At 43.0% G+C, this 17,107-nt stretch overlaps 1 protein-coding gene across 3 annotated transcripts in view; it reads right to left on the reverse strand.

The window, feature by feature from the left end:
* The window catches only part of CDADC1 (cytidine and dCMP deaminase domain containing 1), a 54,183-nt gene extending 37,883 nt beyond the window's left edge, over positions 1–16,300 (reverse strand). For all 3 annotated transcript variants that reach the window (XM_033947667.1, XM_033947666.1, XM_033947665.1), the window contains exons 1-3: positions 16,108–16,300; positions 10,363–10,466; positions 9,207–9,384 (exon numbers count right to left, since the gene is read on the reverse strand). In XM_033947667.1, coding sequence (XP_033803558.1) covers positions 9,207–9,384; positions 10,363–10,466; positions 16,108–16,192 — 367 coding nt within the window. In that variant the 5' untranslated portion in view covers positions 16,193–16,300. The remainder of the gene's footprint in view (positions 1–9,206; positions 9,385–10,362; positions 10,467–16,107) is intronic.
* Positions 16,301–17,107: the final 807 nt, after the last annotated feature.

Below are 17,107 nucleotides of genomic sequence, written 5' to 3' on the forward strand. Positions count from 1 at the left end.
AATCAATAATAGATATCTACCTTGTAAGCTTCATGGCTAAAACTACGCATGGGGACAGCTGGTCAAAATCTTGATGCCACCTCTGTGATTTGAACTATTGATCAACCCATCTCCCAAGCCACAATTTCCTCTCTCCCGTCACCTGATATAATGAAGATCCTTGGCCACCTCCTGTAACTCCACCAAAAATAGCACAGAGGCCCTCTTCCTCCTCCAGAATGTCCACTTACAATTTTGAAGGATCTTCTTTCTTCACCAGGAGTAGGCATGTGTCCTGCAGCATAGCTGACCTAAGCCTAACCATGCCATCTGCTACTAGTCAACATCATTCAGCACAGGTCAGTGGTGCTGGCAGGAAGTTGATAGTATCCCTCTAGCCATAGGGGATGAACAATGCTCTTGAATCTCCATATATGATTCTTCAGAAATGGAAGGGCTCAGGATCTTCTTTGGAGGTTAGAAAGCCAGACTGAGAATCTTCATTATATTAAGAATTGGAAAAGAGGGTGCACTTATTTCCAGCCAAGGCCGAACTTCCTACAAAAGGAAACGTTTCAGCAGAAAATCTAGGTGCCTTAAACATAGCTGAAAATTTTCCTTCATCTAGACCAGGGGTGTCCAATGTCGGTCCTCGAGGGCCGCAGTCCAGTCGGATTTTCAGGATTTCCCCAATGAATATACATGAGGTCTATTTGAATGCACTGCTTTCATTGTATGCTAATAGATTTCATGCATATTCATTGGGGAAATCCTGAAAACCCGACTAGATTGCGGCCCTCGAGGACCGACATTGGACACCCCTGATCTAGACAATCAGTTTAGGTTCTGATGTGGAGGCACTGCAGTCAGTTAAGATAAAATGAACATGAACAATCCCTATATGCAAGTTATGCATAATTTATATAGAAACAAATAAAAATAAAGGCAGATAAAAAACCAACCATGCCATCCACTATCCCCTCTTCTCCCTTAGAGATCCAATGTACTTGTCCCAAGCTGTTTTAAATTCAAATACACTCTTCATCTCCACCACGAGGCTGTTCCAAGCATTCACGTGAAAAAATATTTTCTGAGGTTTCTTTTCACTTTCATCCTATGCCCCCTCATTCCAGAGCTTCCTCTCAAATGAGACTCAACTCATGCGCCTTTATGTCCACAAAGGAATTTAAACATCTAAACATCTCCCCTTTCTTGCCTTTCCTCCAAAGTATACATAATGAGATCTTTAAGTCTGTCTCCATATGCCTTATTCTGAAGAATTTGCAGTTTTCCTCTACATATTCAGGAAGGGGAAGTGGAACATTAGACTTTTGCATAAAAAAATATTTTAGTTTAGTAATATTATATTCTTTTTGTTATTTTGGTTACAATTCTAATTTGTTTTTCCCTAGTCTGTGTATTCTTGGTTCTTCCCCCTCCCCCCATGTTTTGGAATTGTAGACCACTTAGATGAGCAAATAACTCCGATAGTGATGATGATATGTTCATGTATGTGACATAACAAATGGCTTCTAACTAGAAACTTCTCAGCAGTTTTGGGCAAGCATAAGACAACATTAGCTGTGCCCTGTTGGAGACTAGTTACAGTATGATCCATTCAACTACTATATTTAGAGCGCGGTTGAAGAAGTCATACTGAGGAGAATATAACACCATATTTTTTAATTAACACACACGGAAACTGAAGAACCATGGGGTGGAAGGAGACGTACATAGATGGATCAAAAATTGGTTGGCGGGTAGGAAGCAAAGGGTAGGAGTGAAGGGCCACTACTCTGACTGAAGGAGGGTCACGAGTGGTGTTCCGCAGGGGTCGGTATTCGGACCGCTGCTGTTCAATGTATTCATAAATGATCTAGAAACAGGGACTAAGTGCAAAGTAATAAAATTCGCAGACGACAACAAACTATTTAGTGGAGTTGGGACTAAACAGGACTGTGAGGATTTACAAAGGGACCTGAACAAACTAGAAGAGTGGGCGACGAGATGGCAGATGAAGTTTAATGTAGAGAAATGTAAAGTCTTGCATGTAGGAAACAAAAACCCGAAGTACAGCTATACGATAATGGGTGAAAGTACCCTAGAAAAGGACTTGGGGGTAATAGTGGACAAGACAATGAAACCGTCGGCACAGTGCGCAGTGGCCTCTAAGAAGGCGAATAGAATGCTAGGTATTATCAGGAAAGGTATTACAACCAGAACGAAAGAAGTAATCCTGCCGTTGTATCGGGCGATGGTGCGCCCGGATCTGGAGTACTGCGTCCAATATTGGCCGCCATACCTTAAGAAGGATATGGCGACACTCGAGAGGGTACAGAAAAGAGTGACGCAATTGATAAAAGGTATGGAAAACCTTTCATATGCTGAAAGATTAGAGAAACTGGGGCTCTTTTCCATGGAAAAGCGGAGGCTTAGAGGGGACATGATACAGACTTACAAGATCATGAAGGGCATAGAGAAAGTGGAGAGGGACAGGTTCTTCAAACTTTTGAAAACTACAAGAACAAGAGAGCATTCGGAAAAATTAAGAGGGGACAGATTCAGAACCAATGCTAGGAAGTTCTTCTTCACCCAAAGGGTGGTGGACACTTGGAATGCGCTTGCAGAGGATGTGATAGGACAGAGTACAGTATCAGTGTTCAAGAAGAGATTAGATGATTTCCTGAAGGAAAAAGGGATAGAAGGGTATAGATAGAGGATTATTATACAGGTCCTGGACCTGATGTGCCGCCGCGTGAGCGGACTGCTGGAAATGATGGACCTCTGGTCTGATCCAACAGAGGCACTGCTTATGTTCTTAATTAAGTTGTAGAATCTATTGCTGGAGGATGTGGTCAAAGCCAGTAGCATAGCTGTGTTAAAAAAAGGTAAAAGTCTGTTCCCATGGCTACCAAGGCCTCTTCTCACCCAGAACTAACCGAAAAGGAGGTGGCCTGGCACTCCTCTACAAATCTTTCTTTGATGTCCAGCTCCTCAAAAAGGGTAGCCACACCTCACTAGAATATATGTTAGCCTCAGTCAACGATGAACTCCACCTTCACCCACTGGGTATCCTGTTACTATATCGCCCACCTACCCCTTGGACCAAATCCTCCAAACTCATCCTCGAGACCATAACAAACGCCTTTCTTAAATTTCAAAGATTATTGATCATTGGGGATATCAATCTCCATCTTGACGACACCACCAGCAAGGATGCGATTGGATTTAATAACTTCCTCACCTCTCTAGGTTTCCCCCCCCCTGCATCCTCTCCAACCTATGAAAAGGGGCACACACTAGACTTCACCAGTTTCCTCGATCTTACTGCTTACAAAACTTCAGCCGATGACACCCGCTGGGAACACGTCCCCTGGTCCGACCATTTCTTAGGAGCTTTCTGTCTCCCCATTTTCATGTCGCATCTTGGGGCCTCACCCTGTACCTCTAACTCCATTACCTTCCGCAAAAAAATTTTGAGCGATCTGTTCTGGACCAATTTTCTCAACCAATTCCTAAGCTTGTATATTCAGAAACCAACTGGATCACCCTCTCCGAGTCCACCTACCACTCCCTCGCCCCACTATCCATTAAAACTATCTCCTACTCCCGTAAGGCCCCCTGATACCTTCCATATCACAGAGAACTGAAGCAGAAATGTCGAGCTCTGGAATGCATCTGGAAAAAATCTAAATCCCCTACAGATTGACCTGGAGGGTCAACATTAAGCTCTACAATACAATACTCAAAAAAGCAAGGAAGAACTTCTAAGGTGACAAGATATCCAGATCAAACAACCAGAATAGTGCATTGTTTAACATCTGGCGCTCCTTAACTTCTAAAAACGACTCCTCCATGCTCCCCTCATTTCCATCAGCTGATGTCCTAGCAAATTTTTTCAACGAAAAGGTCACCACCTTAAGAAGCTCCTTCCCACCTGCAGTCTCCAACAACTCTCTGGTGTCCACCACTCCTAACCTTACCCCCAAATGCCTCCAACCCTATCCCAGTCAACAGATCCTAGACTGCCTTTGAGCACGTATCCGAATTGCAGGTCCTTAAACTCTGCCTCAAACTGAAATCTTGCAACTGTACCTTGGACCCATTCCCCTCCTCCCGCACAGGCCATCTTTTCTCTTACCAAACTTATAAACTCTGCCCTACTATCGGGCCTTTTCTCTCCAGAAATGGGTCATATTGCTTTAACCCCACTACTGAAAAAAGCTGACCTAGATCCCTCCACACCATCCAGCTATCGTCCAATAGCAAATATCCCTCTCCTAACCAAATTGCTAGAGTCTATCATATCCACCCAACTCTCATCCTACTTGGAAAGATTCTCTATTCTCCTACCCTATCAATATGGCTTTAGACCCAACTTCAGCACCGAATCCCTACTGGCCTCATTAATCTCTAAGGTTCAACAACTTCATTCTCGTAATAAGTTCACTATTCTCCTTCAGTTCGACCTTTCTGCAGCTTTCGACATCGTCCATCATGATATTCTAGGCTTCCAACTCTCCGAGATAGGCATTAACTCTACAGTCCTAGACTGGTTCTCAAATTTCTTACGTTCCCGTTCTTACACCGTTATCATGAATGGCACCTCATCCCCCCCATGGAAACCGACATGTAGAGTCCCACAAGGTTCTCCTCTATCTCCTATTCTTTTCAACATCTATATGTCCTCCCTGAAACTCCTCCACCTATCCCCCCTAGAAACACTTTACACTTATGCTGATGACATCCTGATCCTCCTCGAGACCGACTCGAACCTCACTAACCTTGCCGCAAACATCTCCTCATGTATAACGAACCTCCAATCCTGGGCCCTCACTGTACAAATGAAACTGAACGAGTCCAAAACAAAACTACTTTGGCTCGGCCCTAAATCAGACCAACTACCCACCTCCATCCCACTGTCCTCCGGCTCCACACTACAGTTGGAGTTCTCAAGCAAAGTTCTGGGCATCACCATTGACTCCTCACTATCCTTCAATGACCACCTCAATCAATTCCTTGATTAAAAAAATGCTTCTTTAGCCTTCACATGCTGAGGAAAGTGAGATCCTGCTTCCATCAAAAACACTTTGCTGTCCTCGTACAATCCATCATCCTTTCCAGACTGGACTATTGCAACTCTATCTACTTAAGCCTAACAAAGAAAAGCCTCCATAGACTCCAGCTGATTCAGAATACAGCGACTAAGCTTGTCTTCGCAAAAAGTAAATTTGACCATGTCTCACCTCTCCTGTCCAAGCTTCACTGGCTTCCAGTAATTTCCAGGGTCCACTTTAAATGTGCTTGCCTAACCTTCAAGATCCTACAAGGCATCCTTCCTCCTTTTATTCCACTATCTTGGAATTCCTTAAATCCTAATTCCACCAGATCCACCCAAAAATTATAATTATCTTTCCCCTCATTAAAAGGTATATCCCATATTGGAAAACTAGGGACTTCCCTCCCCTTCAGAATCACTGAGCTCTGGAATAATCTTACCTCCCCGCTTCGTAACCTGAGCTCCCTCCAACTATTCCGTAAGCATCTGAAAACTTGACTATTCTCAAAAATGTAACTTTTCCTTCCCTCTCTGGTACACTAAGCCCCTCTAAACTCTCTTCTTACTTATTCCTATAATCCCATTGGAGTTCCTTTCTATCCCAACTCCTGTAAACCGTGCCGAGCTCTATGACTGTTGAGAAGATGCGGTATACAAACCGAAGGTTTAGTTTAGATGAGCTTCTGGAAAACACATCTGTTATGAACTATTAGAAGGCAGACAGAGAATGCCACCTCCTACTGCCTGAAGCACTGCATGAATCTTCCTATTAGGATCTGCTGGATACTTGGACTGGCCCTGTCAGAGATGGGATGTTTGTTTTATTTATTTATCATACTTATAGTTTGTTACAGTAGATCCATAGTTCTCTGCAGATTACAATAAACACAATTAACCAAATATTCAAGCTTAATGAAAAAAAACCCCAACATATGAAAAGACATATGTTGGGCTCAATGGATCATTTTCTGACCTAATAAGAACAGTTTCCTTTATTTAGCCAGAAGTCTTTATTGAAATTTTCAAAAGTTGTATAAACCATATGAAAGCACAATTCTATACTATAAAGTGATCAATAATTGTATGTTTGTATGTATTTAGGTAAATTTTATCTTGAAAACAGCCCTAAGGATATTTATGAAATGAGGTAAATCTAGGGGGTTTTGGGTGCGAGAAAGCAATTTAGCTAGGTCTGGAGTTTGGCAAAATTCCATTGGAGGGTCATCTGGAGGATTTATCTGATGTTCCCATCTCCCCCTGCATCCCATTTGTCAGACATTCCTAACAAAGCTTAGAAGCTTAGCCAGCCAGTAGGCCTCAGGGGAAATCAGGACTAAAGGTTACTAAGGCACTGTCCCTGTAGCTACTGCTTCCGCTTCCCCCTGCAGACCATTGGTCAGATATTCCTAAGGAAGCTTAGCCAGCCAATAGACTGCAGGGAAAATCAGGACTGATGTCTCATAAGCTATTGGTCCCATCTCCTCTGCAGCTTGTTGATTGGCTAAAGAATGTCTGAGGAATGTACTAACAGAAGAGAACACAGAACAGCTGTAGTATAGGTAAGAGAAGCTTTCTGCCTTTTGTTTACTATAACAGAGGGAGACAAGTGCTGATAGAGTCTATGAAAAGGAATGAAGGAAAAAGTAGACACAGGCATTGAGAGCTGGAAGACATGGGTCGTGAGATGAAGAGAGGCTAAGGGAACATACATGAACTATCAAAAAGAGAACAGAGTTGAAGTGAATGCAAGCTGGAGGTGCATAGACAGTGATTTATTATTATTATTTTTTTAAATTCTTTATTCATTTTTAAACTTTCATCAAGTGTACAAAAATTCATAATAAACACAATTAATCTGAGCACTTGAACATCTTATCATTATAACCTATAAATACAAATGTAACCCTCTCCCCACCCTCCCTCAAAGCCCATTATTCATTATAAGATCATATACTTGAAACCCTCCCCCCACCCAATACTAAATGGTGGGGCGTGGCTTGGAGGTACACGCGAATGGTCGGGTGAGGAGGGAGCTCCCGTTAAAAACAGACATTTTATCTTAAAATAATATTGGAAAGCTAAAGTTTTCGGGGGTTTTTTTAAATCAAGAAGACATAATGACCTCGGGAAGCAAAGCAAAACTGACTTTGCAATAACAAATGCTGGCAGTGGAAGTGTGAAGAGATCAAAACCAGAGCATAGACAGTGATTGATACAAATGGGTCCTGTCTACTCTAACGCTTTTTGGCTGGCTCACCAAAACAGTCATCCACTATCTCGTCTCCACAGTGGCCGACACTCCAGCACTGCCCACACACATCAGAGGTAAAATCTTCCCAATTGAGAGCTGCAGGAGAAAGTAGGAAGAAAGGCAGTGTCTCTGTAGCTTCTGCTCCCACCTCCCCCTGGTAAGACATTCCTAGCAAAGCTTAGAAGTGTATTCAGCCAATAGGCTGCAGGGAAAAATAGAACTCAAGGTTGCTATGGTGCTTTTTCTGTAGCTACTGCTACTGTTCCTGCCTCCCCCTGCAGCTCATTGGTCAGACATTCCTAAGTCCCTTCCTTCTGTGTCCTGAGTTTGTGTCCCCCTCCCTGCCTTCCAGCCTTTGTCCTAAATTCATGCCTCTCCCATGTCCCAATGTGCTCCTCCCCTCCCCTTCTTCTTTTGTCCCACGTTATCCCCTCTCTCCTTTACTTGTTCCCTTCAGGGTCATCCAGCTGGCCATGCACCATCCGCCGAAGCCGACCAGGAAGGCTTCCCTCCAATGTCAGAGCTGACGTTGGAGGGAAGCCTTCCAGATCAGCCGGAGATTCCAGTTACCTCAACAGTCCTCCTTCCAGCTGGGCTGCTCCTTCCTTCCTGCCTTCAGTGGCACTTGTTTGTGGGGAAGCATGCAGTGGCTCTTGCACACCACACATGGCTGACCTGGAAGCCATCTTTTCAAGAGATGGCTTCTGGGTCAGCCACGTGCAGCTGCTGCACACGTCCCCGCAAACAAGTGCTGCTGAAGGCAGGAAGGAACAGCCTAGCTGGAAGGAGGACTGTTGAGGTAACTGGGATCCTCGGCTGACCCGGAAGGCTTCCCTCCAACGTCAGCTCTGGCCTCGGAGGGAAGCCTTCTGGGTCGGCTTCAGCAGAGGGGGCCTGTTTATAAATGGAATCCCCATCGGCATTGAATGCATTGGTAATTTTATGGTTCCTCTTTGGGCCACAAGCTGCACAGGGCCACAAGAATGGCCTTGTCCCCGTACCCACGGCAACCAGTTTATTTTCCCCCCTGTTCTAGTGAATTACCCATGGCTAGCTGCGGGTAACAGTCACCATATCCTGATGACACCCCAGCCAGACAGGTTTTCAGGATATCCACAATGAATATGCATGAGAAATTTGAATGCAGTACAGGCAGTGAATGCAAATATCTCTCATGCATATTCATTATGGATATCCTAAAATACCTGACTGGCTGGGATGCCTCCAGGCCCAGGTTTGGGCATCAGTGACTTAGGCGCTCACATTTAGAGCAGCTCTGTGGTTGGCTTAAGTGCTCATGTCTAAAAGTTAAGGGCATGTATATCTGGTTACACTAGCATTCTATAAAGGAAAGTAGTTAACTACATTCCTTTATAGCAGGGGTCTCAAAGTCCCTCCTTGAGGGCCTCAATCCAGTCAGGTTTTCAGGATTTCCCCAATGAATATGCATGAGATCTATGTGCATGCACTGCTTTCAATGCATATTCATTGGGGAAATCCTGAAAACCCGACTGGATTGCGGCCCTCAAGGAGGGACTTTGAGATCCCTGCTTTATAGCATAGGCTCCTCTTTGTGGCCTGTACAGAAGGGCCCTCATCGTGTAGCTAGACTGGAAAGCATGGAGAGTAGAGTTTGTAACAAAAGAGAAGATTAACAAACATGGGGGTCCTTTTACTAAGGCGCACTAGCCGTTTTAGCGTGTACTAAATGCTAATTTAGTACACGCTAAATTACATCTATGGACACGCTAGCGTTTAGCGTGCGCTAAAACAGCTAGCACGCCTAAATAAAAGAACCCCCATGATGCTTTAAATAAATTTTAACGGACAGTCCACTGGAGAAAAATCAGCAAATCATTTTGCTCTGCTAAAGTCTTCAGAATAAAAGTTCAAAGCTTTACTTTGTTCCTTACTTACCATTTACAATCATTTTTAGGCAAGCTGAACATGGCTTTCTGGAGAAATAAAGGTCACAGTCTTTAAGTCTTGATCCGTGTTTAATGAGAGCAATCTGGCCTGCATGTAATTCTGCACCAGAACAGTGTAGTCCAATAATTTTCATGTTTTTTACTACAACCAGGCCAGTTTTTAATATCTACATTAAAAACAAAGAAATACAAGACAGAAGGTCACATTATTTACAGACTCATAATTTGTTCACATCAATTAACTGAACAGTGATTAGCGGCACAAATATACTTGGAATTTTGAATTCTAAGAAGGATTGAATTTATCTTTTAGACTACTATAGGTGCAGGAGTAGAGAGGGGTAGAGAATAAAATATTAACTTCCCTTCCGAGGATGCAGTAGGTGGACAAAAAGGCGGGGGAAGATGAATCAGTTACCCTGTGAAGATGTGCAGTGATGAAAGGGATGCTGCCTTCTCCTTCCTGGTGGTACTTTTCTCTGTGGTGATGTCCTATCACACTTGCCATTAAAAGTGTGTGAGGGAGAAGGGTGAAGAGATACATAGCATTTCCGGTCGCCATATCCCCAAAAAGATATAGCGGAATTAGAAAAGGTACAGAGAAGGGCAACAAAAATGATAAAAGGGATGGGCGACTTCCCTATGAGGAAAGGCTAAAGCGGCCAGTGTTGGAAACAGAATGCTGGGCTGTCACAGTATAGCAATTAGGTTCTTATATAGAATTTGGGGGATTCTGTATAAGATATGAAAACAAGCATATAAACCCTGGAAAAGCAAGAGGCAATATAAATATATGTGGCTCATATGCAAATACTTTCATTTTGAAATTTGCTAGTACCTGGTCAGGGAAACGTATGCTGACATATAATTGTGCCTGCACAGTTATAAAATTACCGTAACACAGTGATATCCCTGAATCATTTTTCCAATCATGATCAAGAGAAACTTGTGCAATCAACAATACTTGAACAATGGGCAGAATTTCAACTGTGGTCAAATTCATCCTCACCTGCCCCAGAATCATGGGTTCAACAATTCTACGGTCATGGTCGATTTTAAAACATAATAGAAAATTAACTCATAGGTGAAAATAGTTTCAGAGATGATTTTAGATTAGAACTTCATGCAAGTATATTTTAGTTCACCTGGGATTTCTTTTTTTGTGGCTGGTGTTCATTTGGTGGGAAAAGTTCCATCCAGAGACTAAGCAGGGTGAAAAGGTTGACTTTAGAAAGTCTTGGGGTCTGACCTGTAACATTAAAACACACACACCAGAAAAAATTCATATCTATGAAAAGATGAGAAAAAATACATGTAATCTGAAATAATATACCACACTTTAACTAGTTCAGAACTCAAGGCAACATTACTTGTGATATGTCAAAGCATATGAAGTCAACAAAAATGCCTGCTGGAATCTAGGGTTTGCTATTCAAGTGGAGTTCAGCAACTAGGATTGGATAACAAGAGGACAAATTTATATCCATATAACCCTAAAATGGTACCCTCTCCGTTAACTTATTTATAATAAAGCCATTTTATTAAAATTGGAGTGGAAGAGTAGCTTAATGGTTAGTGCAGTGGGCTGAAAACTGAAAAGTGGATTGAATTCCAACTCTGGGCAAGTTACTTAGAGCATTAAGGTCTTAGATAGCTCTAAACTGGGCCTTGGTACCTGACCTAAAATACCACAGTGATAAATAAGTTGCCAAGGGTTTGATAGTAATGAGATGCAAAACATTCATTTGCCCATTTTCCATTGCATTACTATGCAAATGACACAACACAACCACAAGTTGTGTTAGGGCCTCAGAACCACAGTAAAATAGCCCCAGCTTTTTGCTGGTATTATTTTACTGTCTAGGAGCATTGGGGCACAAGCTGCTGCCCAAGCCTGCACATCTTCCAGTCCTCAACCTGCCTCCAATTAAACTGTGCACCCCTTCCTATGGGAGGGGTGTTACTGGGCCAATCAAAACCTCAAGCCCCTCCCCAGATGTACCGGGAAGGAGACTACGGCTCTGATTGGCCCAGATGAGTAAGGCCCCTCCCATAGGAGGTAATTGAGTTGTCTATTTTTATCATGGATGTCACATTGCCTGTTTGGATTTTGCTTTCTTGCCATATGTATTAATATGTATTATCATCCATACCACAATGTTATGCTTTGATCTTCTGCAGTCAAACATTTGATGCTGGAAACTTTGAGTTATTTTATATCGCTGAAACATTGCTCTTTGGTTTTTTGTTAGCTGTTCTCGCATACTGGATATGTTCCTTGATTGCATCAATAAAAAATGTTTGAAACTAAAACAAATACTAGAAAATATTTTTTCATCAAGCACATGGTAGTTGAGCTCTGGAACTTGCTGCCAGATGATGTGGTAAAAGCATCTATAGCTGGGTTTAAAAAAAGTTATGCCAAATTCCTGGAGGAAAAGTTCATAAACCATTATTAAGGTAATCCTGAGGAACGTCACTGCTTACTTTTGGGGGTAAGCAGCATAAATACCATGCACTTTTTGGGATCTTGCCAGGTCCATGTGATAAGGATTAGCCATTTTTAGAAACAGGATACTGGGCTTCATCTGATCCAGTATGGCAACTCTTATATCTATATGCATTCTTCATTTTCCCATTTGGAGGCTTAAGCAACATTCAGGCACAAGTAATGCAATTTTAGGGCATCTATTTCACAAGATGCAATTTCTGAAGTACTAAAATCTTGCAATTCAGTTAGTATTAATTAATAATAACTAGAATTTTTATAACAATGATAATCTCCTTAATAAATAAATACTAAATTCAGCATGTGTATTTTCTAACTTGGGAACTTTGGTCACAGCTTAAAATTCTCACTGAGAGCATTATTAATTTTATCATTTGTGAACAGTAACATGATTTTAGTATTGTCCAGTATAGTATTCTATCATTAAATTCCTCGTCATTCATTTTTCAGGAAGTGATATGATGCTATAATTATTCTTGTTCAATCAGTCAGTTCAAGGTCCCAGTCAGGGATGTTAAATATTAACTGTTTACTTGGTAAGCAAAGTCTTAGTTAGTGCTTAGATAACGAAATATTTCTTTCTAGGAGTCAGGGGCCTGCTGAAGTTGGCCTTTAGTTGATTTCAGGGTTTCAGTTCCTAGCAAACTGCAGGAAGGGCAGCTTTTGGTACTCTTGGCGGAATTCTGCGTGGCTGTGCAATGCAGAATTTCCACAGAATTGAACAATCGCGCAAAAAAACCCTCCAAATCTCAACCATGTCAGCATCTTCGGGTCATGATATTGGCAACAATTCCCACGTGGAAGTCCCACGCGGCAGCGGGAAGGCTTCTGGGTTAGCAGCAGGCAGCATATGAGAGTCACTGCCGATACCGTGACCTAGTGCTGCCCGATTCAGGGGAAAATTTTTCACTTTGATTCAGCCTGTTGAATCGATTCAATTTGAATCAATTCTCCCTCCTATCTCCCTGTGGTAGCTTTCCATCCCTCCCATTTCCCTGTGCAGCACTTCCTGACTGTCCAAGTTTCCAAGTTTATTAGTTTTTAATATCCCGACCATAAAACAAATATCTGGCCGGTTAACAATATAATTTAAAAGAGGGAGTAAAAAGGGAAGAATGGATAAAATATTTAAGTGGGACATAAATGACAAAAACCAGACAGACTTGACTGTGAGGATAGTAAGGGAGGAGGGGAAAAAGTTACATTTAATAAGAAGAAAAGGGAAGAATGGGTAGGGAAAAAACGTGAAGGTGAGGGCATATTGTAGTAGTAATTGTTTGCAAGAGTAGAGAAAATAGAAATAAAAGAGAAGAGAGAGAAGATAGATAGTAGAAAATCTAGGATAGGTTAAAAGCGTCATGAAATAAGAAAGTCTTTAGACAAGATTTAAATTTAACAAGTTGTTGTTCGTCGCGGAGGTATTGTCCCCTGGTGAGGCCTAACATACCTCCAGGGCCTCCTAAAGCAGCAGCAGCTATGGTGGACAGCTAGCAGATTCAGACTCTGAACAGGCTTGTTTATGGCCTGCCTTGCCAGGGCTTCCCTCTGCTGCATCCCTCTGCTGCTTTAGGATGCCCTGGAGGTATGTCAGACCTCGGGGGGGGGAGGGGAGGAGGGGGGGGAAGAGCTGTTAACTGAATCAGCAAGTCTGATTTGGGGAGGAAACAAATTGATTTGAATCAATTCACAGAAATGAATCCGTGTATCAATTTGAATCGGTGAATCGGGCAGCACTACCACGACCTGAAGAAGCAAGCCTTGGAGTACAGGGGAGGAGAGGAAATAAAGTTGCTGGCACAGGGGGAGGGGTGAGAGGAAGGAAAGTTGCTGGCATGAGGAGGGAATTGGTGAAAGGAAGGAATGTTGGTTGCACAGGGGGAAGGAAGAGGTGAGAGTAAGGAAAGTTGATGGCACTGGGGAAGGGAGGGGAAATGAGAGGATGAAAAGTTGGTGGCAAGGAGGGAGGGAAGAGGTGAAAGGAAGGAAAAGTTGGTGGCACAGAGGGAAGGGAGGAAAGAGTGAGAGGAGGAAAAGTTGGTGGCACAGGGGGAGGGGAGGGTTGAGAGGACGGAAAGAAATGTATGGTGAGGGAAGAGGATGAAATTTCATATAATGGAGGAGGATAGAGAGATTTGCACAGGGTACAAGGAAGGGAGGGAGAGAGGTACTGGACATGGGGGTGGATGAGAGGGAGGGAGAGATACACAGAATGTGGAGGGGGAGAAGGAGGAAGATGTTGAATCCAAGAGCAGAATGAAGTGATGAAGAGATGCCTGGAAATGGGTGTGAGGGAAGAGAATGGGAGAAATGCTGGACCATGGGGGATAGTGCAGCAGGGAAGAGCTAAGGCGATGTCAGACTATGAGGGAAGGAACAGAGAGCAGATACTGGGCTATAAGGGTGGAGGAAGAAAGATGCCGCGAATGGTAGAACCTTGAGGGGGAGTACAGGGTGGCAAGGAAACGGACAAGAGGATAGATATAACAGAGGGTAGAAATATGATAATTGAGGTACACTGAAGATGAAACGGAATGGAGGGCTGAGGAAGGAATGGGAGAGAATATGGAAATTTGATAGGTAGCTGGAAAAGTGAAAAAGAGGAGAAGGGTAAGAAAGAGGCAGAAAATAACTAAACAGGAATGATCAATATGTCCAAGGCAGGTGTAGAAAGGGAATAGGAGAGAAAAAGAGAATTAGCAGATGACAGGAAAGTAGAAATAAAAACCCAACTGAAACCAACATGATGGAAAAATAAAACATCCAGACAGCAAGGGTAAGAACATAAGAATTCCCATACTGGGATAGACTGAAGGTTCAACAAGCCCAGTATCCTGTTTCCAATATTGGCCAACCCAGGTCTCAAGTACCTAGCTAGATCCCAAGTAGTAAAACAGATTTTATCCTGCTTATCCTAGGAATAAGCAGTGGATTTCCCCAAGCCATCTCAATAATGGCCTATGGACTTCTCTTAGGAAATTATTCAAGCCTTTTTTAAACCCCGCTAAACTAGAACCCCCCTCCCCCCCATTTAAAATGGAATATGGATAATAATTAGCAAAATGTTGCTTAAATTTTGACAAATAAACTTGCAGAATTTTGAATTTTTTTTGTACAGAATTCTGCCAGGAGTATTTTGGTAGGTTCATATAGCATGCTGGCAGGTGAAAGAAAGGGCAAGGAGCAAGCAGGAACTACAGGGAAAGAAGGGAAACACTGCCATCTGGTAAGATATCCTAGTAGCTGCAGGCAGCTTGTTTCATAAATACCATTTAACCTACGGTACTAACTGAAATGTATTTATGAATAAGCTCCAAGTACAGGGTTTGAGTCATAACCTGAGGATAGTCCCATCTTGGCTTTCTAGTTGACAGAGGACCTGTGTGTGTGTAGGGTTGTTCATGATCCTCCTAATATGGTTTAATTCTCTTTAGGCAGACCATATACATGAGGAAAGTTAGATCCTGCTTCCATCAAAAACATTTTACCCTCCTTGTCCAATCCATCATCCTCTCCAGATTGGACTATTGCAACTCTATCTACTTAAGCCGAACTAAGAAAAACCTCCACAGACTCCAACGGATTCAGAATGCCGCGGCCAAGCTCATCTTCGCTAAAAGTAAATTTGACCAAGTCTCCCCGCTCCTGGCCAAGCTCCACTGGCTTCCGATAATCGCCAGGGTCCACTATAAATGCGCCTGTTTAACTTTCAAAATCCTATATGGTATCCTCCCTCCCTTTATCCCTCTTTCTTGGAATTCCTCAAACCCTAATACCACCAGATCATCCCAGAAATTAAAACTATCCTTCCCCTCGCTAAAAGGCATTTCCCACACAGGAAAGCTAGGGACCCCCCTCCACTTCAAAATCATTGAGCTCTGGAACAACCTTACCTCCCCTCTTCGGAGCTCTCTCCAAGTTTTCCGCAAACATCTGAAAACCTGGCTTTTCTCAAAAAATGTAAGTCTCCCTCCAACTTAGGAATCAAGGAAACTCTTATATCTTGGCATCCCAAGTCCTCTAAATTTTCTTCACACTTCTACCTTTAACCCTCTGTTGTAGTTCCTTCCTATTTCTCCTACTGTAAACCGCGTCGAGCTCTACGAACGTGAAGATGATGCGGTATACAAACCTAAGGATTAGATTAGATTAGATTAGATTAGATTAGATATACAACTCTCCTCCCCTGTAACAACAACAACAAAAGGTAAACATCTCTGGCTGACTTTGTATGCTGTCAATGTCATTCACGCCCCATATTGATCTGTCACTCACCTCACTGCGTGCTGTCCATCTGTCACTCCCATCCCAAGCTGTGAATCTCTGTCATTCACCCTCGAATGACAATCTCCTGCTCATGCTGTTTAGTCTCCTTATCACTTACCCTGCATGCTGTTAGTTTGAGTGCTGGCCTCCTTGCTGACCGCCGCTTGATGAGTGTGGAGCGCCGCATCCCGCACGGCATGCATTAATACCCCCTTGCCCCACGAACCCAGTCCACCTGCAGGGCAACGATGCACCTTCCGCTTCCAGCCGCGAACAGTTGTCCCCGCTGTAGCCACCTGACCAATCGTCGCGCCGCGTGCTCTGACGCAACCTGGGAGGAGGGAATGGGGTACGTGCTAGGAAGCCGGGAGCGGAAGGATATGTGCGTTGCTATGAGGCATGTCCATAGGTGCAGAGAATGGAGGTGCGGAAGGAGATGTTGGTCAGCGATAGGTCTTGTTTGGGGTGCTGTATAAATGTTTCAGGGGAAACTGGCAGGATTGTCGTGGATTGTTTACTGTGGTGGTGGTAGAGAATACTGGGCTTGATGAACCTTCGGTCTGTCCCAGTATGGCAACTCTTATGAATCTGTGGATGTTGCTAAAACTGAATTACAGCATAAAGTGAAAGTCAAAGAGGGGGTTTAACATTATGAACCGACTGCAGGGAAGGTTGAAAGTGAAATTTCATCTTTGCAATCTACTGTGGCAGCTGTTATTGTTAAAATATAATTTTCACTTTCACAAAAGTTTGAAAATATGGAAAATGTTTTGAAAAGGAGGAAAATCAGGATCCCAAATTTTCATAGAATTTCTTTTCTTAGCGTTACTCTTCTCATCCACTGCCAATTCCAGCCTTCATTCCTTTCATCTAACTTTCCCCTATACCTGCCTCAGATATATTGATCATTTCTTTTTTAACTCTTTTCTGCCTCTTGCCCTTCTTTTTTCAGCTACCTATCAAATTTCTATCTTCTCTCCCATTCCTCATCTCATTCCTTCCTCTGTCCTCCATTCTCTTTTATCTTCAATGTACCTCCATTACCAGGTGTGTTCCACGTGCCACAGGAAGTTGGTAAGAGATATCCAGTCAGTTTGCTGCCATCACGTGATCCCCTC

This window comes from Geotrypetes seraphini, chromosome 6 (genome assembly GCF_902459505.1).
Source record: "Geotrypetes seraphini chromosome 6, aGeoSer1.1, whole genome shotgun sequence".
Taxonomy (NCBI): domain Eukaryota; kingdom Metazoa; phylum Chordata; class Amphibia; order Gymnophiona; family Dermophiidae; genus Geotrypetes; species Geotrypetes seraphini.